At 45.3% G+C, this 13,973-nt stretch overlaps 2 protein-coding genes across 3 annotated transcripts; one reads left to right on the forward strand and one right to left on the reverse strand.

The window, feature by feature from the left end:
- Positions 1–353: 353 nt before the first annotated feature.
- Positions 354–13,233, reverse strand: LOC310903219 (pancreatic alpha-amylase-like). 2 transcript variants are annotated; one of them, XM_083845979.1, is made up of 10 exons: positions 5,159–5,396; positions 4,396–4,542; positions 3,975–4,172; positions 2,968–3,198; positions 2,388–2,521; positions 2,178–2,300; positions 1,964–2,063; positions 1,683–1,804; positions 1,448–1,573; positions 354–706 (listed from the first exon to the last, which is right to left on the reverse strand). In XM_083845979.1, exons 1-10 carry the CDS (start codon positions 5,324–5,326, stop codon positions 517–519), a joined length of 1,539 nt encoding a protein of 512 aa, XP_083702105.1. In that variant the 5' UTR covers positions 5,327–5,396; the 3' UTR covers positions 354–516. The 2 variants fall into 2 exon arrangements, with proteins under 2 accessions (XP_083702105.1, XP_083702106.1); XM_083845980.1 differs by lacking the exon at positions 5,159–5,396 and adding an exon at positions 13,034–13,233 and having other exon boundaries at positions 362–706.
- On the forward strand, positions 6,828–10,943 carry LOC310903750 (pancreatic alpha-amylase-like; the record flags this gene model as incomplete). Its single annotated transcript, XM_083847599.1, has 8 exons — positions 6,828–6,866; positions 8,106–8,336; positions 8,783–8,916; positions 9,004–9,126; positions 9,241–9,340; positions 9,500–9,621; positions 9,731–9,856; positions 10,598–10,943. 8 exons carry the CDS (start codon positions 6,828–6,830, stop codon positions 10,785–10,787), a joined length of 1,065 nt encoding a protein of 354 aa, XP_083703725.1. The 3' UTR covers positions 10,788–10,943.
- Positions 13,234–13,973: the final 740 nt, after the last annotated feature.

A 13,973-nucleotide genomic window follows, 5' to 3' on the forward strand; every position in this document is an offset into this window, starting at 1 on the left:
ATGCCACTCACTGGCTTGAATGATGTCAAAGGCTGGAGTAATGGATTGGCACAGCCCAGCTTCATCTGCTGACCTGGGCTCCACGTTGGCTTTGCCCCAGAGAAGGGATCTACTGCCAGCAAGCAGAGGCACTGCTTGCAGCTGCCCGCCACAATGTGCCTGCTCCAGGTTACGGCTATGCATGCCCCTATCAGCCTTGGAAATAGAGCATTTTAACTTCCTCAGGTGCTGGCTTCTATTGTCTTATTTTTTATTTTCTTCTGTGTTTCTGTGATCTGGGAAATGCAGTGCTCTCTTGGTAGCCTTAAGAGCTACCAATGGTATTGCCCCTGGTTATGATGTGATAATGCTACTACGATCCCGTTCGTTAGGAGAAAAGACATCACTCTTCAGTTTGATTGCCGTTTATTATTCACTGGGTATGGAGAATCACTCATTCTTGAACACCAGGGAATCGCAAATGGGGGAAACAGCATACGTACAGACCAACAGGAGAGAAACAAATTCTGATTGAAGTTATAACTTGGCGTCAACGTGAATTGCAACAAATGGATCTTCGTCGCTGTTACTGATCTGGAAGTTAGCCATTCCATCCCCGGAAACATACACCTGCTTTCCAGTACATGCGTTGCCCTCCTTTTGTCCAGAAATAACATCACAGTAGGTACCAGCAGGCAGACCAGTTTGCAAATTGGTGTTCATGTACCTGTATGAAAATCAGTGAACGCTGCTTCTCCGTTGATTTCAAAACAGGTATTTCAAACTGGGTAAAGGAATTCTGAAGCTGATGCTATTGCATGACTTGAAAGGGCAATGTAATGCAAGGGAGTTCTGAGCCTGACCCTGCTTCTCTCCCTGCGCTCTCTTTTGGCCCTCCAGAACTGGGGTGCCACTGCGCGAATCTAGCTCAGGCTGTAGGAGTTGTTTTCATTGGAAGAAAAGGACAGGACAAAATCAAAGCATAAAAGAGCTTCACAACAGGACACATGCTGCTAAAGGTAATCCTAATTGTGATGATCGTTCAATCCATTAGGGTTGAACTGGCTTGGACTGGCTTGGATTGGATTGGCAAGTTTGGATGAGGGAAATGAGAGAGTGCCTCCTCTCCTGAGAACTACCAAAACTTCAGCTCCTACGGCTTACGTCCTTGGGCACTGCTCTGTCCACAGCCTCAGCCTCTTCTAATGTGAACTCATATGTGGGTGTACTGGAGATGACATGATATGTGAGGGAGACCGCAGGAATGGGACGCTCAAGATGCTAACGGACAATCTGTACATCTTCAGACACTCCACTCAGACACCTTAGCCTTGCTTTCGATAGTCTCTATTCACCTGACTGTGCTCTAGCTCAAGGACATCCCCCTTCCCAACACCTGAGCCCTTTCAGTGTTCCAGTTGGGGAGCTATGCTTCTCCTCGCGGATACGGTCTCTCCCACCGACTTACCAGTCGTCGTTATTAAAGACGATGAAGCCTTTATTGCCACGGCCAAAAGCTACTTGATTGCTGTCGTTGTCCCACCAGTTTGAGAAAGGCTGGCCGTCTACCACGTTACGGAAGATAACCATGTTCCTGAAAATGCAAGGAATGGCTGTCACTGGAGTTGCAAGAGCTCCACAGCCAAGAGGCTCATGATGCAAAAGTCACTGCTTTTACTGCGTTTTGCTCCAGAGTCTCCTACTTTATTTGCCGCCAGCGATGTTCACAAACCCAGTCGTTGCCACAGGTGGTGTCCGCATTGATTGTAACAGACTTTGTTGATCCATCCGAGTTGCTAGGTGGTCCGATCCAGTCGTTGGCATCCTTTTATTGAAAAGAGACATTTGAAAGTTCTTACTGGAAAACGCAGAGCAAAAAGCGGGAAGGATGACGCATCTAATTTCCACCCACCCAATCCAACACGTGACAGAGAAATCACTTGAGAAGTTTAGCAAACGTGAATCTTCAGCGTTACAAACTTACCTGCCCGTTTACAAAATTTCTTGTCCAACGATAACTTGACATCACACGTGTGAACCCATACGGATGAGCCAACATGAAACCAACGGCCATTTTATAAAGCCTGATGGGCCAAAAGCATAATGAGACGTGGCAAGAGAAAGCGTGCCGGGGAACAAACAGACAAACAAATCAGCAAGAGGAAGAGGCATCACCCAGACAGCCCAGCATTCCTTACCTGGCGTCCCAGAAGGTTAGAATGGAAGCTCCACCAGCCCCGTGCCCCCGCTGGTTGTCATGGTTATCCACAAAGACCAGGGCTCTGTCAGAAGGCACAAAGCCCCAGCCTTCTCCCCAGTTCCTGGCCAAAAACACAAAGACTTGAATCTACCCCGCCAAGCTGCACATCCAGCGTATCCTAGGCAAGCTGCAGGATGGTCACCCTTACTTTAAGTAGGACATCTTTTCTCCATTCCACTTGCGGATCACTGTCCCCAGTTTTGCACCGTATTTGAATTCGGTCACTCGGCCATTATCAAAGTACTGACTGCCTGTGATCGGCTCGCCGCCCAAGTCAATTACCTAGTACAGGAAGCAGAAGGTAATCATCTGTTCCGGTCCCACAGAGACAAAAAATCTGCAGCATACCGCCGGCAACATCACCTCATGCTTTAGATCGAGAGAAATGCATTGCCCAGGACACTCATTTCTGCCAGGCAGATCAACCAAAAGTTGGTACAATACATGATATAACCATGTGGAAAGATGGGGCTGTAGAGTTGCCCTAAGTTGCCGCCTACCACCTCCTGGTGAGTTGACCATTAGAAATCCCGACATAGATTTCAAGGCGTCTTGCATTTCTGAAGGGCAGTTACCACTCGCGCACTGGACTGCAGAGCTCAGCCTTTCCTGGTGTGTAGGAACAGGCCCATGGCATCACTGCCACCTCTCAGGAGGAGGAAGGTAAAAAGGACACAAACACAAACTTAGTCAGAAAGAGAGGCAGAAAGGAAAATCATGGCGATTACCTCTTGGTAAATGAACGGTTTTGTTCCTGAAGGAAACCATTGAGTATTCAGAGTGTTCAGCTTGTCCAGAAATGCTTTGATGTCCTCAGGCCACATATGCTTGGCAGCATCAATCCGGAAGCCTGCTACACCAATACTAATGAGGTGATTCATGTACTCTGCAACTTTTGAGCGTACATAGTCCTTGTCCAGGGCCAGATCAAGAAGACCACTCAAGCGGCAGTCACGAACCTGTGAAAGGAAAAAGGAGCAAGGTAAAGGAAACGGAGAAAGGAAAAACGTAAAGGAAAATGAAAAGTAGATAGGAAAGAGTCAAAGTATGAGGGACAAATGAAAAGGAAAAGAATGAAAGAAATGGGAAAGGAGAAAGGAGAAAAGAGAAATGAGAAGGGAGAAAGACAAAAGGAGAAGGGATAAAGGAACAAGGAGGAAGAAGAAGGTATTGGATAGCACTGTGGTCTCACTCCATGCAGCAGCTTATAAAGCAGCAGTCAGTAAAATATCACCTCCCATTCTTGATGTCATCAGTGTTCAGGATGGGAATCTGCACAACGTATCATTGCAAAGCATTTGAAGGCTGAGCTGTGACCTTGCGAAAGAACTGCCACACATTCCATGTACAAAAAGACTACCGCGTGCAGCCAAGGTAGCATCTTGTACTGCTGCGAGTTTTGCAGGCGGCACCTTATCAGGCTCAGCTGAGTTTACCAGCCGTAAGGAAGAGCTCACTGGTGCAGCTGAGTGCCTTGGGCCCCATCACTTCAGGCGCACACTCCTGCGCATGCCCACATGAAACATGTGGGGCAGGTTTGTGATTTCTCAGTGCCTACAATACTGTGCACCACAAGTACCTTCCCTGAAGAGAAGCCTATGACGCTCACCACTGTATTCACTGGTCAGGTGGCGAAGCGCTGAATCTGTGGTAAACTACTCCCTTTGTGTGGCCTTACGGTAATCTTTACACAACAGGTTAAAAAAGAATTCACAGTTTTCCCATAAAAATTTACCTGGTACATGTCTCCATAATTCTGGATTTCTCCATTTGAGGTGTGACATTTGCCATCATTGAAATCCCAGCTAGAGTACGGCACTTCTGGAAAACTTTCGCTCCCAGCATCGAAATAGCTTCCACAGGTTGAGTGGGTTCCTGAGCCACCCGCAGCCCCACACATGTGGTTGACAACAGCATCCACATAAATATAAACCTGGAAAAGTAGTGATTGCACTTCAGTATGCTTTGTAGCACTGGGAAGCGACAGTCAGAGCTTTACCGCATCACTGTTAATTCGACCTTTTTCCCCTTTCACTTTCATTTTCCCCTTTCACTTCATTCTCCATTTATGCCTCCTTTGAGGACAGGAGCAGTGACTTGCCTCAGCTGCAACCGCACTGCTCGCTGTATCAGTTACATGTTTTAAAGGCACTTACTCCAACGTTGTTGCATCTGGTCACCATGTCCCTGAATTCATTTTCGTTTCCTGATCGAGTGCAGATCTTGTAGCTGATGGGCTGGTATCTTTCCCACCAGGGTCTGTTTGGGTTAGTAACGACAATATTTTCATTTGGAGGAGAAACCTGCAGGTGAGATGGTGGACCTCAGTAAGAAATCAGTAGTTTTTATTTCAAGTTCTATGTGCAAAATGTGCACCAAGATTAGTCCTGGATTTCCATGAGAGACAGGCTTTGAGCCAGACCCGGTCTCTCTCGCTCTCTCTCCCTCCCTGCAGCACAAGCTTGGGTCAGCGAGATGTCAGTCTTGTAGACTGGTGACAAGGAAGTTCGCTTTTGTTCCCATGGGCTGCCCACGTCCAGCCTGGGCCTGGTGTCCAAGGACACGCGCATGGCAGGGCTGAAGCCACAGGAACTACTTTTGTCTGGAATAGAGACATCCTTTGGAAAGCCAAAACTCCACGCTGAGACACTTGCCTCGGTAAAAAGGGAAGAGGAAAACTTAGCCTTCCAAGGGAAGCCCATCAGGGGAAAGCATGCACCTTTGCAGCTGGTCTGCTGGAGAGACACTCTACCCAGGCCGGCAGGATCTCTGGTTGCGCCTAACAGCATTTACTACTTCCATCCCCACGTTCCACACCAAAGTTACTCGGAGCTGGCTGTCTCCGATTCTGGTCTTCTGCGGTTCATTACTCAAATGCTACAAAGCAGTTTTACTACCTACGGGCAGGAAACAACGTACCTGAACTCCTCCAAATCCATTAGGAGCTAAGTAGCGTTCACACTCAAGAGCAATATCGGCCCAGCGCCATTCAAAGAGATGTACAATAGATGTCCTCCCAGCCTTAGTGTTGGGGTTGTACTGTGCCCCGCAAAGCCCTACGGCCGCGAGGAGAAGGAGAACTTGCATGGTGCCTTCAGCATAAGGCTGTGGTCTCTCCACTGGCCATTTATACTCCTGCAAGGTGACTAAGTTCCTATTGCAGCTGACAGATTTCTCAGAGATAAACTCTATCAGTTATTGTTTGGCTAGCGAGCTGGGTATCACTCTTCCGTTTTGTTTTTTCCTGAATTGCCCCACAGCTGAAGATGAACTACCTTTTCATAATGTTTATGCCTTATCATAAACCAAGCAGTCTGTGCGCAGCGCACCCAAATTTGGGACTTTATTCTTTCCAGTCATATAAACAAAGATAATGCATCAGAAGTTAGCCCAGGCGTGACACGTGGACCCTCAAGTGGAGCTCTGGAACGTAAAAGGAAAGGAAAGGAATTAAAAGACAAGTGGAACTCTAATAGCTCTCAGAGAACGAATGAATGCATCAGCATTCAGAGGCATCTAGCGCTCACGATTAATCCCAGCTCACACCTGGCTACCACACCAGCCACTCTCAGTCAATAGCAGATGCATCACACAGCACGTTGTGAGACTTGAACAGCTGAATCACCCTGGTAATTGGAAATTGGCCTTATGTTTTTTTAGTGTTATTTCACAGTGCCTGCTAGCAGATATTACAGTTTTTCATCACACAATCATGCAGAGTAACTGTTGCTCTACCTGAGTTAAAGTGATGGGTTTCAAGTACTTTCCTGTGGAGCGCCTCCATAGGCTTTCACCTTCCTTTAAATGACCACTGATTTATCTGAGTCAAGGAGAGAAATGCAAAATTAGATGTAAAGAGATAGTGCAGATGGATTTTTGATGTCTGTCATAAAACTGAATTGGAAAGCCAAATGGATCTGTTGCCTAAGCCTCTGCTGGCTTTTCCTGCACTTTCCACTTTCAAAAACCTTCCAGCTTTTGCTTGTGACATGATATGAGGATCTCATTTGGAACTAATATATAACATCAAGTTCTTAGTACAACACTCCATGAGTAAGCTGGAGTCAGGCCCATGATAAAACAACACTCTGTGAGAATTCAAAAACCAGAAAATCCCTGACACTTAGTGAATAACCGTGAGAAAAGCAAGAAGTCCACAAACAGGCATACCCACTCCAAGAGAAAATGTCATTACACTTTGTACCTGAACTGCCTCGAGTATGTTCTTTCTAAACTAGCCATGACATTCCATATGCGTCAGATACATTCTTGTCTTTCCCAGAATTTGTGTTCAAGGATGAAATGCAAAAGCACGTCCCATTTGCCCACCTGTTCATTTTCATGTCATAGACCTTACTAGAGGTCTTTTTCCACTACAAAAAATGAATTAGTATATTGCCTTTATTTTAACTAATAGCAATGGCACATTGATTGGTGGGAATCTTTGCTTCATTGGTTTGTACCTTCAGTACACAGGCACAGTAGAAGACAAATATTTCTAAATGGGAGCAAGAGGGAAAAAGGATTCTAACATCGTAAGTAAAAGGACTCAATTCATTCTACCAAAAAATATGCACCAGCTCCACACATGACCTTGTCTACTCTTCAACAACAAGCAACCAGTGAGGTGATTACAAATTGTGATTAAGAGGATAGTGAGAACAAACTGATTGTTTGTCATTAGTGGCAAGATCAACCCAATGCATCTGAGGTCAAATTTTAAAACACCATTCCCTCTAGGCTTGTCTTAAGCTAATGGTAAGTGATTCAGCTGTTCAAGTCTCACAACGTGCTGTGTGATGCATCTGCTATTGACTGAGAGTGGCTGGTGTGGTAGCCAGGTGTGAGCTGGGATTAATCGTGAGCGCTAGATGCCTCTGAATGCTGATGCATTCATTCGTTCTCTGAGAGCTATTAGAGTTCCACTTGTCTTTTAATTCCTTTCCTTTCCTTTTACGTTCCAGAGCTCCCCTTGAGGGTCCACGTGTCACGCCTGGGCTAACTTCTGATACATTATCTTTGTTTATATGACTGGAAAGAATAAAGTCCCAAATTTGGGTGCGCTGCGCACAGACTGCTTGATTTATGATAAGGCATAAACATTATGAAAAGGTATTTCATCTTCAGCTGTGGGGCAATTCGGGAAAAAACAAAACGGAAGAGTGATACCCAGCTCGCTAGCCAAACAATAACTGATAGAGTTTATCTCTGAGAAATCTGTCAGCTGCAATAGGAACTGAGTGTGCGCCTGAATTGATGGAGCCCAAAGCACTCAGCTGTACCAGTGAGCTCTTCCTTACGGCTGGTAAACTCAGCTGAGCCTGGTAAGGTGCCCCCTGCAAAACTGGCAGCAGTGCAAGATGCTACCCTGGCTGCACGCGGTAGTCTTTTTGTACATGGAATGTGTGGCAGTTCTTTCGCAAGGTCACAGCTCAGCCTTCAAATGCTTTGCAACAATACTCAGTGCCTATTCCCACACTGAACGCTGATGACATCAAGATGGGGAGGTGATATTTTATTCAGAGCTGCTCTGTAAGCTGCTGCATGGAGTGAGACCACAGTGCTATCCAATACCTTCTTCTTTCTCTTTTCTCCTTTCCCATTTGTCCCTTTCCTTTCTCCTTTTGTCTTTCTCCTTTCTGTTTTCTCCTTTCTCCATTCTCCTTTTTCCTTTCCCATTTTTTTCATCCTTTTTCTGTTCCTTATTTCCTTTTCCTTTGTCCTTTGTCCTTCATCCTTTGTATAATATCTTTGTCCTTTTCTTTTTCCTTTGTTTGCTCCTTTTACCTTTGTCCTTTGTCCTTCTTTACCTTGCTCCTTTGTCCTTTCTCCTTTTCCTTTACCTTACACGTTTCTCCTTACACAGGTCCGTGACTGCCGCTTGAGTGGTCTTCTTGATCTGGCCCTGGACAAGGACTATGTACGCTCAAAAGTTGCAGAGTACATGAATCACCTCATTAGTATTGGTGTAGCAGGCTTCCGGATTGATGCTGCCAAGCATATGTGGCCTGGGGACATCAAAGCATTTCTGGACAAGCTGAACACTCTGAATACTCAATGGTTTCCTTCAGGAACAAAACCGTTCATTTACCAAGAGGTAATCGCCATGATTTTCCTTTCTGCCTCTCTTTCTGACTAAGTTTGTGTTTGTGTCCTTTTTACCTTCCTCCTCCTGAGAGGTGGCAGTGATGCCATGGGCCTGTTCCTACACACCAGGAAAGGCTGAGCTCTGCAGTCCAGTGGGCGAGTGATAACTGCCCTTCAGAAATGCAAGACGCCTTGAAATCTATGTCGGGATTTCTAATGGTCAACTCACCAGGAGGTGGTAGGCGGCAACTTAGGGCAACTCTACAGCCCCATCTTTCCACATGGTTATATCATGTATTGTACCAACTTTTGGTTGATCTGCCTGGCAGAAATGAGTGTCCTGGGCAATGCATTTCTCTCGATCTAAAGCATGAGGTGATGTTGCCGGCGGTATGCTGCAGATTTTTTGTCTCTGTGGGACCGGAACAGATGATTACCTTCTGCTTCCTGTACTAGGTAATTGACTTGGGCGGCGAGCCAATCACAGGCAGTCAGTACTTTGGAAATGGCCGAGTGACCGAATTCAAATACGGAGCAAAACTGGGGACAGTGATCCGCAAGTGGAATGGAGAAAAGATGTCCTACTTAAAGTAAGGGTGACCATCCTGCAGCTTGCCTAGGATACGCTGGATGTGCAGCTTGGCGGGGTAGATTCAAGTCTTTGTGTTTTTGGCCAGGAACTGGGGAGAAGGCTGGGGCTTTGTGCCTTCTGACAGAGCCCTGGTCTTTGTGGATAACCATGACAACCAGCGGGGGCACGGGGCTGGTGGAGCTTCCATTCTAACCTTCTGGGACGCCAGGTAAGGAATGCTGGGCTGTCTGGGTGATGCCTCTTCCTCTTGCTGATTTGTTTGTCTGTTTGTTCCCCGGCACGCTTTCTCTTGCCACGTCTCATTATGCTTTTGGCCCATCAGGCTTTATAAAATGGCCGTTGGTTTCATGTTGGCTCATCCGTATGGGTTCACACGTGTGATGTCAAGTTATCGTTGGACAAGAAATTTTGTAAACGGGCAGGTAAGTTTGTAACGCTGAAGATTCACGTTTGCTAAACTTCTCAAGTGATTTCTCTGTCACGTGTTGGATCGGGTGGGTGGAAATTAGATGCGTCATCCTTCCCGCTTTTTGCTCTGCGTTTTCCAGTAAGAACTTTCAAATGTCTCTTTTCAATAAAAGGATGCCAACGACTGGATCGGACCACCTAGCAACTCGGATGGATCAACAAAGTCTGTTACAATCAATGCGGACACCACCTGTGGCAACGACTGGGTTTGTGAACATCGCTGGTGGCAAATAAAGTAGGAGACTCTGGAGCAAAACGCAGTAAAAGCAGTGACTTTTGCATCATGAGCCTCTTGGCTGTGGAGCTCTTGCAACTCCAGTGACAGCCATTCCTTGCATTTTCAGGAACATGGTTATCTTCCGTAACGTGGTAGACGGCCAGCCTTTCTCAAACTGGTGGGACAACGGCAGCAATCAAGTAGCTTTTGGCTGTGGCAATAAAGGCTTCATCGTCTTTAATAACGACGACTGGTAAGTCGGTGGGAGAGACCGTATCCGCGAGGAGAAGCATAGCTCCCCAACCGGAACACTGAAAGGGCTCAGGTGTTGGGAAGGGGGATGTCCTTGAGCTAGAGCACAGTCAGGTGAATAGAGACTATCGAAAGCAAGGCTAAGGTGTCTGAGTGGAGTGTCTGAAGATGTACAGATTGTCTGTTAGCATGTTGAGCGTCCCATTCCTGCGGTCTCCCTCACGTATCATGTCATCTCCAGTACACCCACATATGAGTTCACATTAGAAGAGGCTGAGGCTGTGGACAGAGCAGTGCCCAAGGACGTAAGCCGTAGGAGCTGAAGTTTTGGTAGTTCTCAGGAGAGGAGGCACTCTCTCATTTCCCTCATCCAAACTTGCCAATCCAATCCAAGCCAGTCCAAGCCAGTTCAACCCTAATGGATTGAACAATCATCACAATTAGGATTACCTTTAGCAGCACGTGTCCTGTTGTGAAGCTCTTTTATGCTTTGATTTTGTCCTGTCCTTTTCTTCCAATGAGAACAACTCCTACAGCCTGAGCTAGATTCGCGCAGTGGCACCCCAGTTCTGGAGGGCCAAAAGAGAGCGCAGGGAGAGAAGCAGGGTCAGGCTCAGAACTCCCTTGCATTACATTGCCCTTTCAAGTCATGCAATAGCATCAGCTTCAGAATTCCTTTACCCAGTTTGAAATACCTGTTTTGAAATCAACGGAGAAGCAGCGTTCACTGATTTTCATACAGGTACATGAACACCAATTTGCAAACTGGTCTGCCTGCTGGTACCTACTGTGATGTTATTTCTGGACAAAAGGAGGGCAACGCATGTACTGGAAAGCAGGTGTATGTTTCCGGGGATGGAATGGCTAACTTCCAGATCAGTAACAGTGACGAAGATCCATTTGTTGCAATTCACGTTGACGCCAAGTTATAACTTCAATCAGAATTTGTTTCTCTCCTGTTGGTCTGTACGTATGCTGTTTCCCCCATTTGCGATTCCCTGGTGTTCAAGAATGAGTGATTCTCCATACCCAGTGAATAATAAACGGCAATCAAACTGAAGAGTGATGTCTTTTCTCCTAACGAACGGGATCGTAGTAGCATTATCACATCATAACCAGGGGCAATACCATTGGTAGCTCTTAAGGCTACCGAAAGAGCACTGCATTTCCCAGATCACAGAAACACAGAAGAAAATAAAAAATAAGACAATAGAAGCCAGCACCTGAGGAAGTTAAAATGCTCTATTTCCAAGGCTGATAGGGGCATGCATAGCCGTAACCTGGAGCAGGCACATTGTGGCGGGCAGCTGCAAGCAGTGCCTCTGCTTGCTGGCAGTAGGTCCCTTCTCTGGGGCAAAGCCAACGTGGAGCCCAGGTCAGCAGATGAAGCTGGGCTGTGCCAATCCATTACTCCAGCCTTTGACATCATTCAAGCCAGTGAGTGGCATGGTTCACACTCAGTTTATGTCGTTTAGCAAACAAAAGCTCAGTTCTCCCACCGTTATCCCCAGTGGCTTGCTGCAAATTAACATTCATGCTTGCTATTCCACCTGTAAATGTGAAGTGAGCTGCATCCCCTTGCAGGGCCACCAGGTGATCAGGCCCTGTTAGCATGGTTTTATGAAAGGCAGGTCCCGCTTGACTAACCTGATCTCCTATGACAAAGTGACATGCTGGGTGGATGAGGGAAAGGCTGTGGATGTGGTCTACCTTGACTTCAGTAAGGCTTTTGACACTGTTTCCCACAGCATTCTCCCCAAGAAACTGGCTGTTCTTGGCTTGGACTGGCGTATGCTTCGTTGGGTTAGAAACTGGCTGGGTAGCCGGGCCCAAAGAGTTGTGGTGAATAGAGTTAAATCCAGTTTGAGGCCGGTTACTAGTGGAGTCTCCCAGGGCTCAGTACTGGGGCCAGTTCTCTTTAATATCTTTATCGATGATCTGGATGAGGAGATCGAGTGCACCCTCAGTAAGTTTGCAGACGACACCAAGTTAGGTGCGTGTGTCGATCTGCTCGAGGGAAGGAAGGCTCTGCATGAGGATCTGGATAGGCTGGACCGATGGGCGGAGGCCAGCTGTATGAAGTTCAACAAGGCCAAGTGCCGGGTCCTGCACCTGGGGCACAAGAACCCCAAGCAGCACTACAGGCTGGGAGATGAGTGGTTGGAAAGCTGCCTGGCAGAGAAGGACCTGGGAGATCCAAATTTTCCATGATTTTTGTGTGCAGCATTTATTTTATGTGATGTAGCAATTGAAGAGTGAGCCTTAGCTGTCTGTTTCATTGTAGAACTATACACAACGTCAAAGAAAATATAGCTTGTCACTGTCTTCTTAAATTAATTCAAAAGTTGGTGGCTAAGCTGTTCACTGCTTTTGAAGGATCAGGCCTGCATCCAGGGTTTGTTTTTGTTCCTTTTGTTTCAAGCTTTTTTTGGTACATATTTGCCTCCTAAAACCATGCAAAGAAGGTGAAAAAAGCAAGCATCTTCCAGAACAACAACAGGTCTTTGAGATGAGTGAGGAAACCCAGAGGTACTGTCAAGTTTATTGCTGATCTTCAGAATTAGTTAGTGCTGTTTTCTTCATTATTATTTCTTCTGCTTTATATGCAGTGGTATCATTAAGGCCTTATTTTTGTATGACAGTAATGATTAAAATTTTAAGTCATTTTATAAGAATTTATGAAGTTAAAAGTAAGGTATTTTCCCGAGCACATCAGGACATCTAATCAATTTGCTGAAGTGTAATATTTCAGAATTTTGTAGGCATTATGCAATAGTTTATTTTCTGTCACAAACAAAGCAGTGCTCACTTTCCTTGTTCAACAGTCAGTTTAATTGAGTAATGGCAAAACCTCTTATAGACTGATACTCTAAAGTTTTGTTGCAATATTGCCCGTCTCAAGCCTTGGAGAACAACAGCTCAAACCCTACACATTCTTAGATTAATTATTTTTAATGTAGCAGGTTGTAGGTAACTTGACTACTAGCAGAGATAAATATTCTTAACTTTTTACATAGTATGAGATTGTCAGACTGGTTTAAGATTGAATGGAAGAAAGATCGTGGATAGTAATCGGTTATTTTTCCTTGGTATATATAAGATTTCTCTCTCAGAGGAGTTTAAGTATTTCTGTTACACAATTTCCTTTTCAGTTCCTTCACTGCAGAAGAATACTTACATGTCCAAGGAACTGCTCAGTTGACTTCTGTGGGGAAGAAGGTGAATCTGTCCATCTCCACATATTAGAAATTGCATAATACCATATCTGAGAAATCTGGCCTTCTTTTCCTCCTTTGCCTCTGCTTGGCTCTTTGAACTGCCCTGTGTTCTATTTGTCTGGTGCAAAAGATTTTTTTTCTACTATACTTCTCCACACCTTTGCCACAGCCTTGTTTTTCCTGCTCTTCTGCCCTATCCATCATGTGCTGAATACCGCTTCACTCCTAGTCAGCTCTTCCCATGTCCTTCAGAAAGCTCAGAGGAACTGTGGCTATGTGTTAGGTTCAGGCAGCCACGAAGAGGGGGTGCTCTTTACATATTTTACTCAATTCATTAATTGCTCTTGTGTTGAATTCGGTCATAAAGAAATACATGTCCTTTGCTTTCTAAATATTGTTGCGAAGAAGTGTTTTAATTGTAGTGGGTGTTATGGGATGGGAAAGGCAGTAGAATGTTGTCAATCCTGTAAGTATAAAACACTTATTGTTCACTTAAAATTCTGGCAATTAAAACATAGAAAAAGAACAAAAAAAGGAAGCATAGCAATAAATGTCATTTCCCTGTTGTGTCCCTTTGTTTAGGCCACATGGTTTCTGAATATGTGTAGACAAAGCTCCCTGCACTGTATTGAGCAGAACAGAATGTTTTACTAGTGGTAACTAGTGAACCAGGTAAGTTATAAATTGGACATATTTTAGTGTTATCAGTAGATTATGAGAGGAAGATAAAGTATAGAAATATCCTCAGAAAAGCAGTTTCTTAATCTCATTAGAACCTTACATGAAATGTTGAGCCTAGAGCTATAAAGCCTATGCTGCTATAAATTATCTCTTGCATTTCCTAATCTGCTCACAAAAGTATTATGTTCTCAGTGAATATTTATAGTATTTCTGTTTATG

The sequence above is a fragment of the Anser anser genome (genome assembly GCF_964211835.1).
Source record: "Anser anser genome assembly, chromosome: 8".
In the NCBI taxonomy this organism is placed as follows: domain Eukaryota; kingdom Metazoa; phylum Chordata; class Aves; order Anseriformes; family Anatidae; genus Anser; species Anser anser.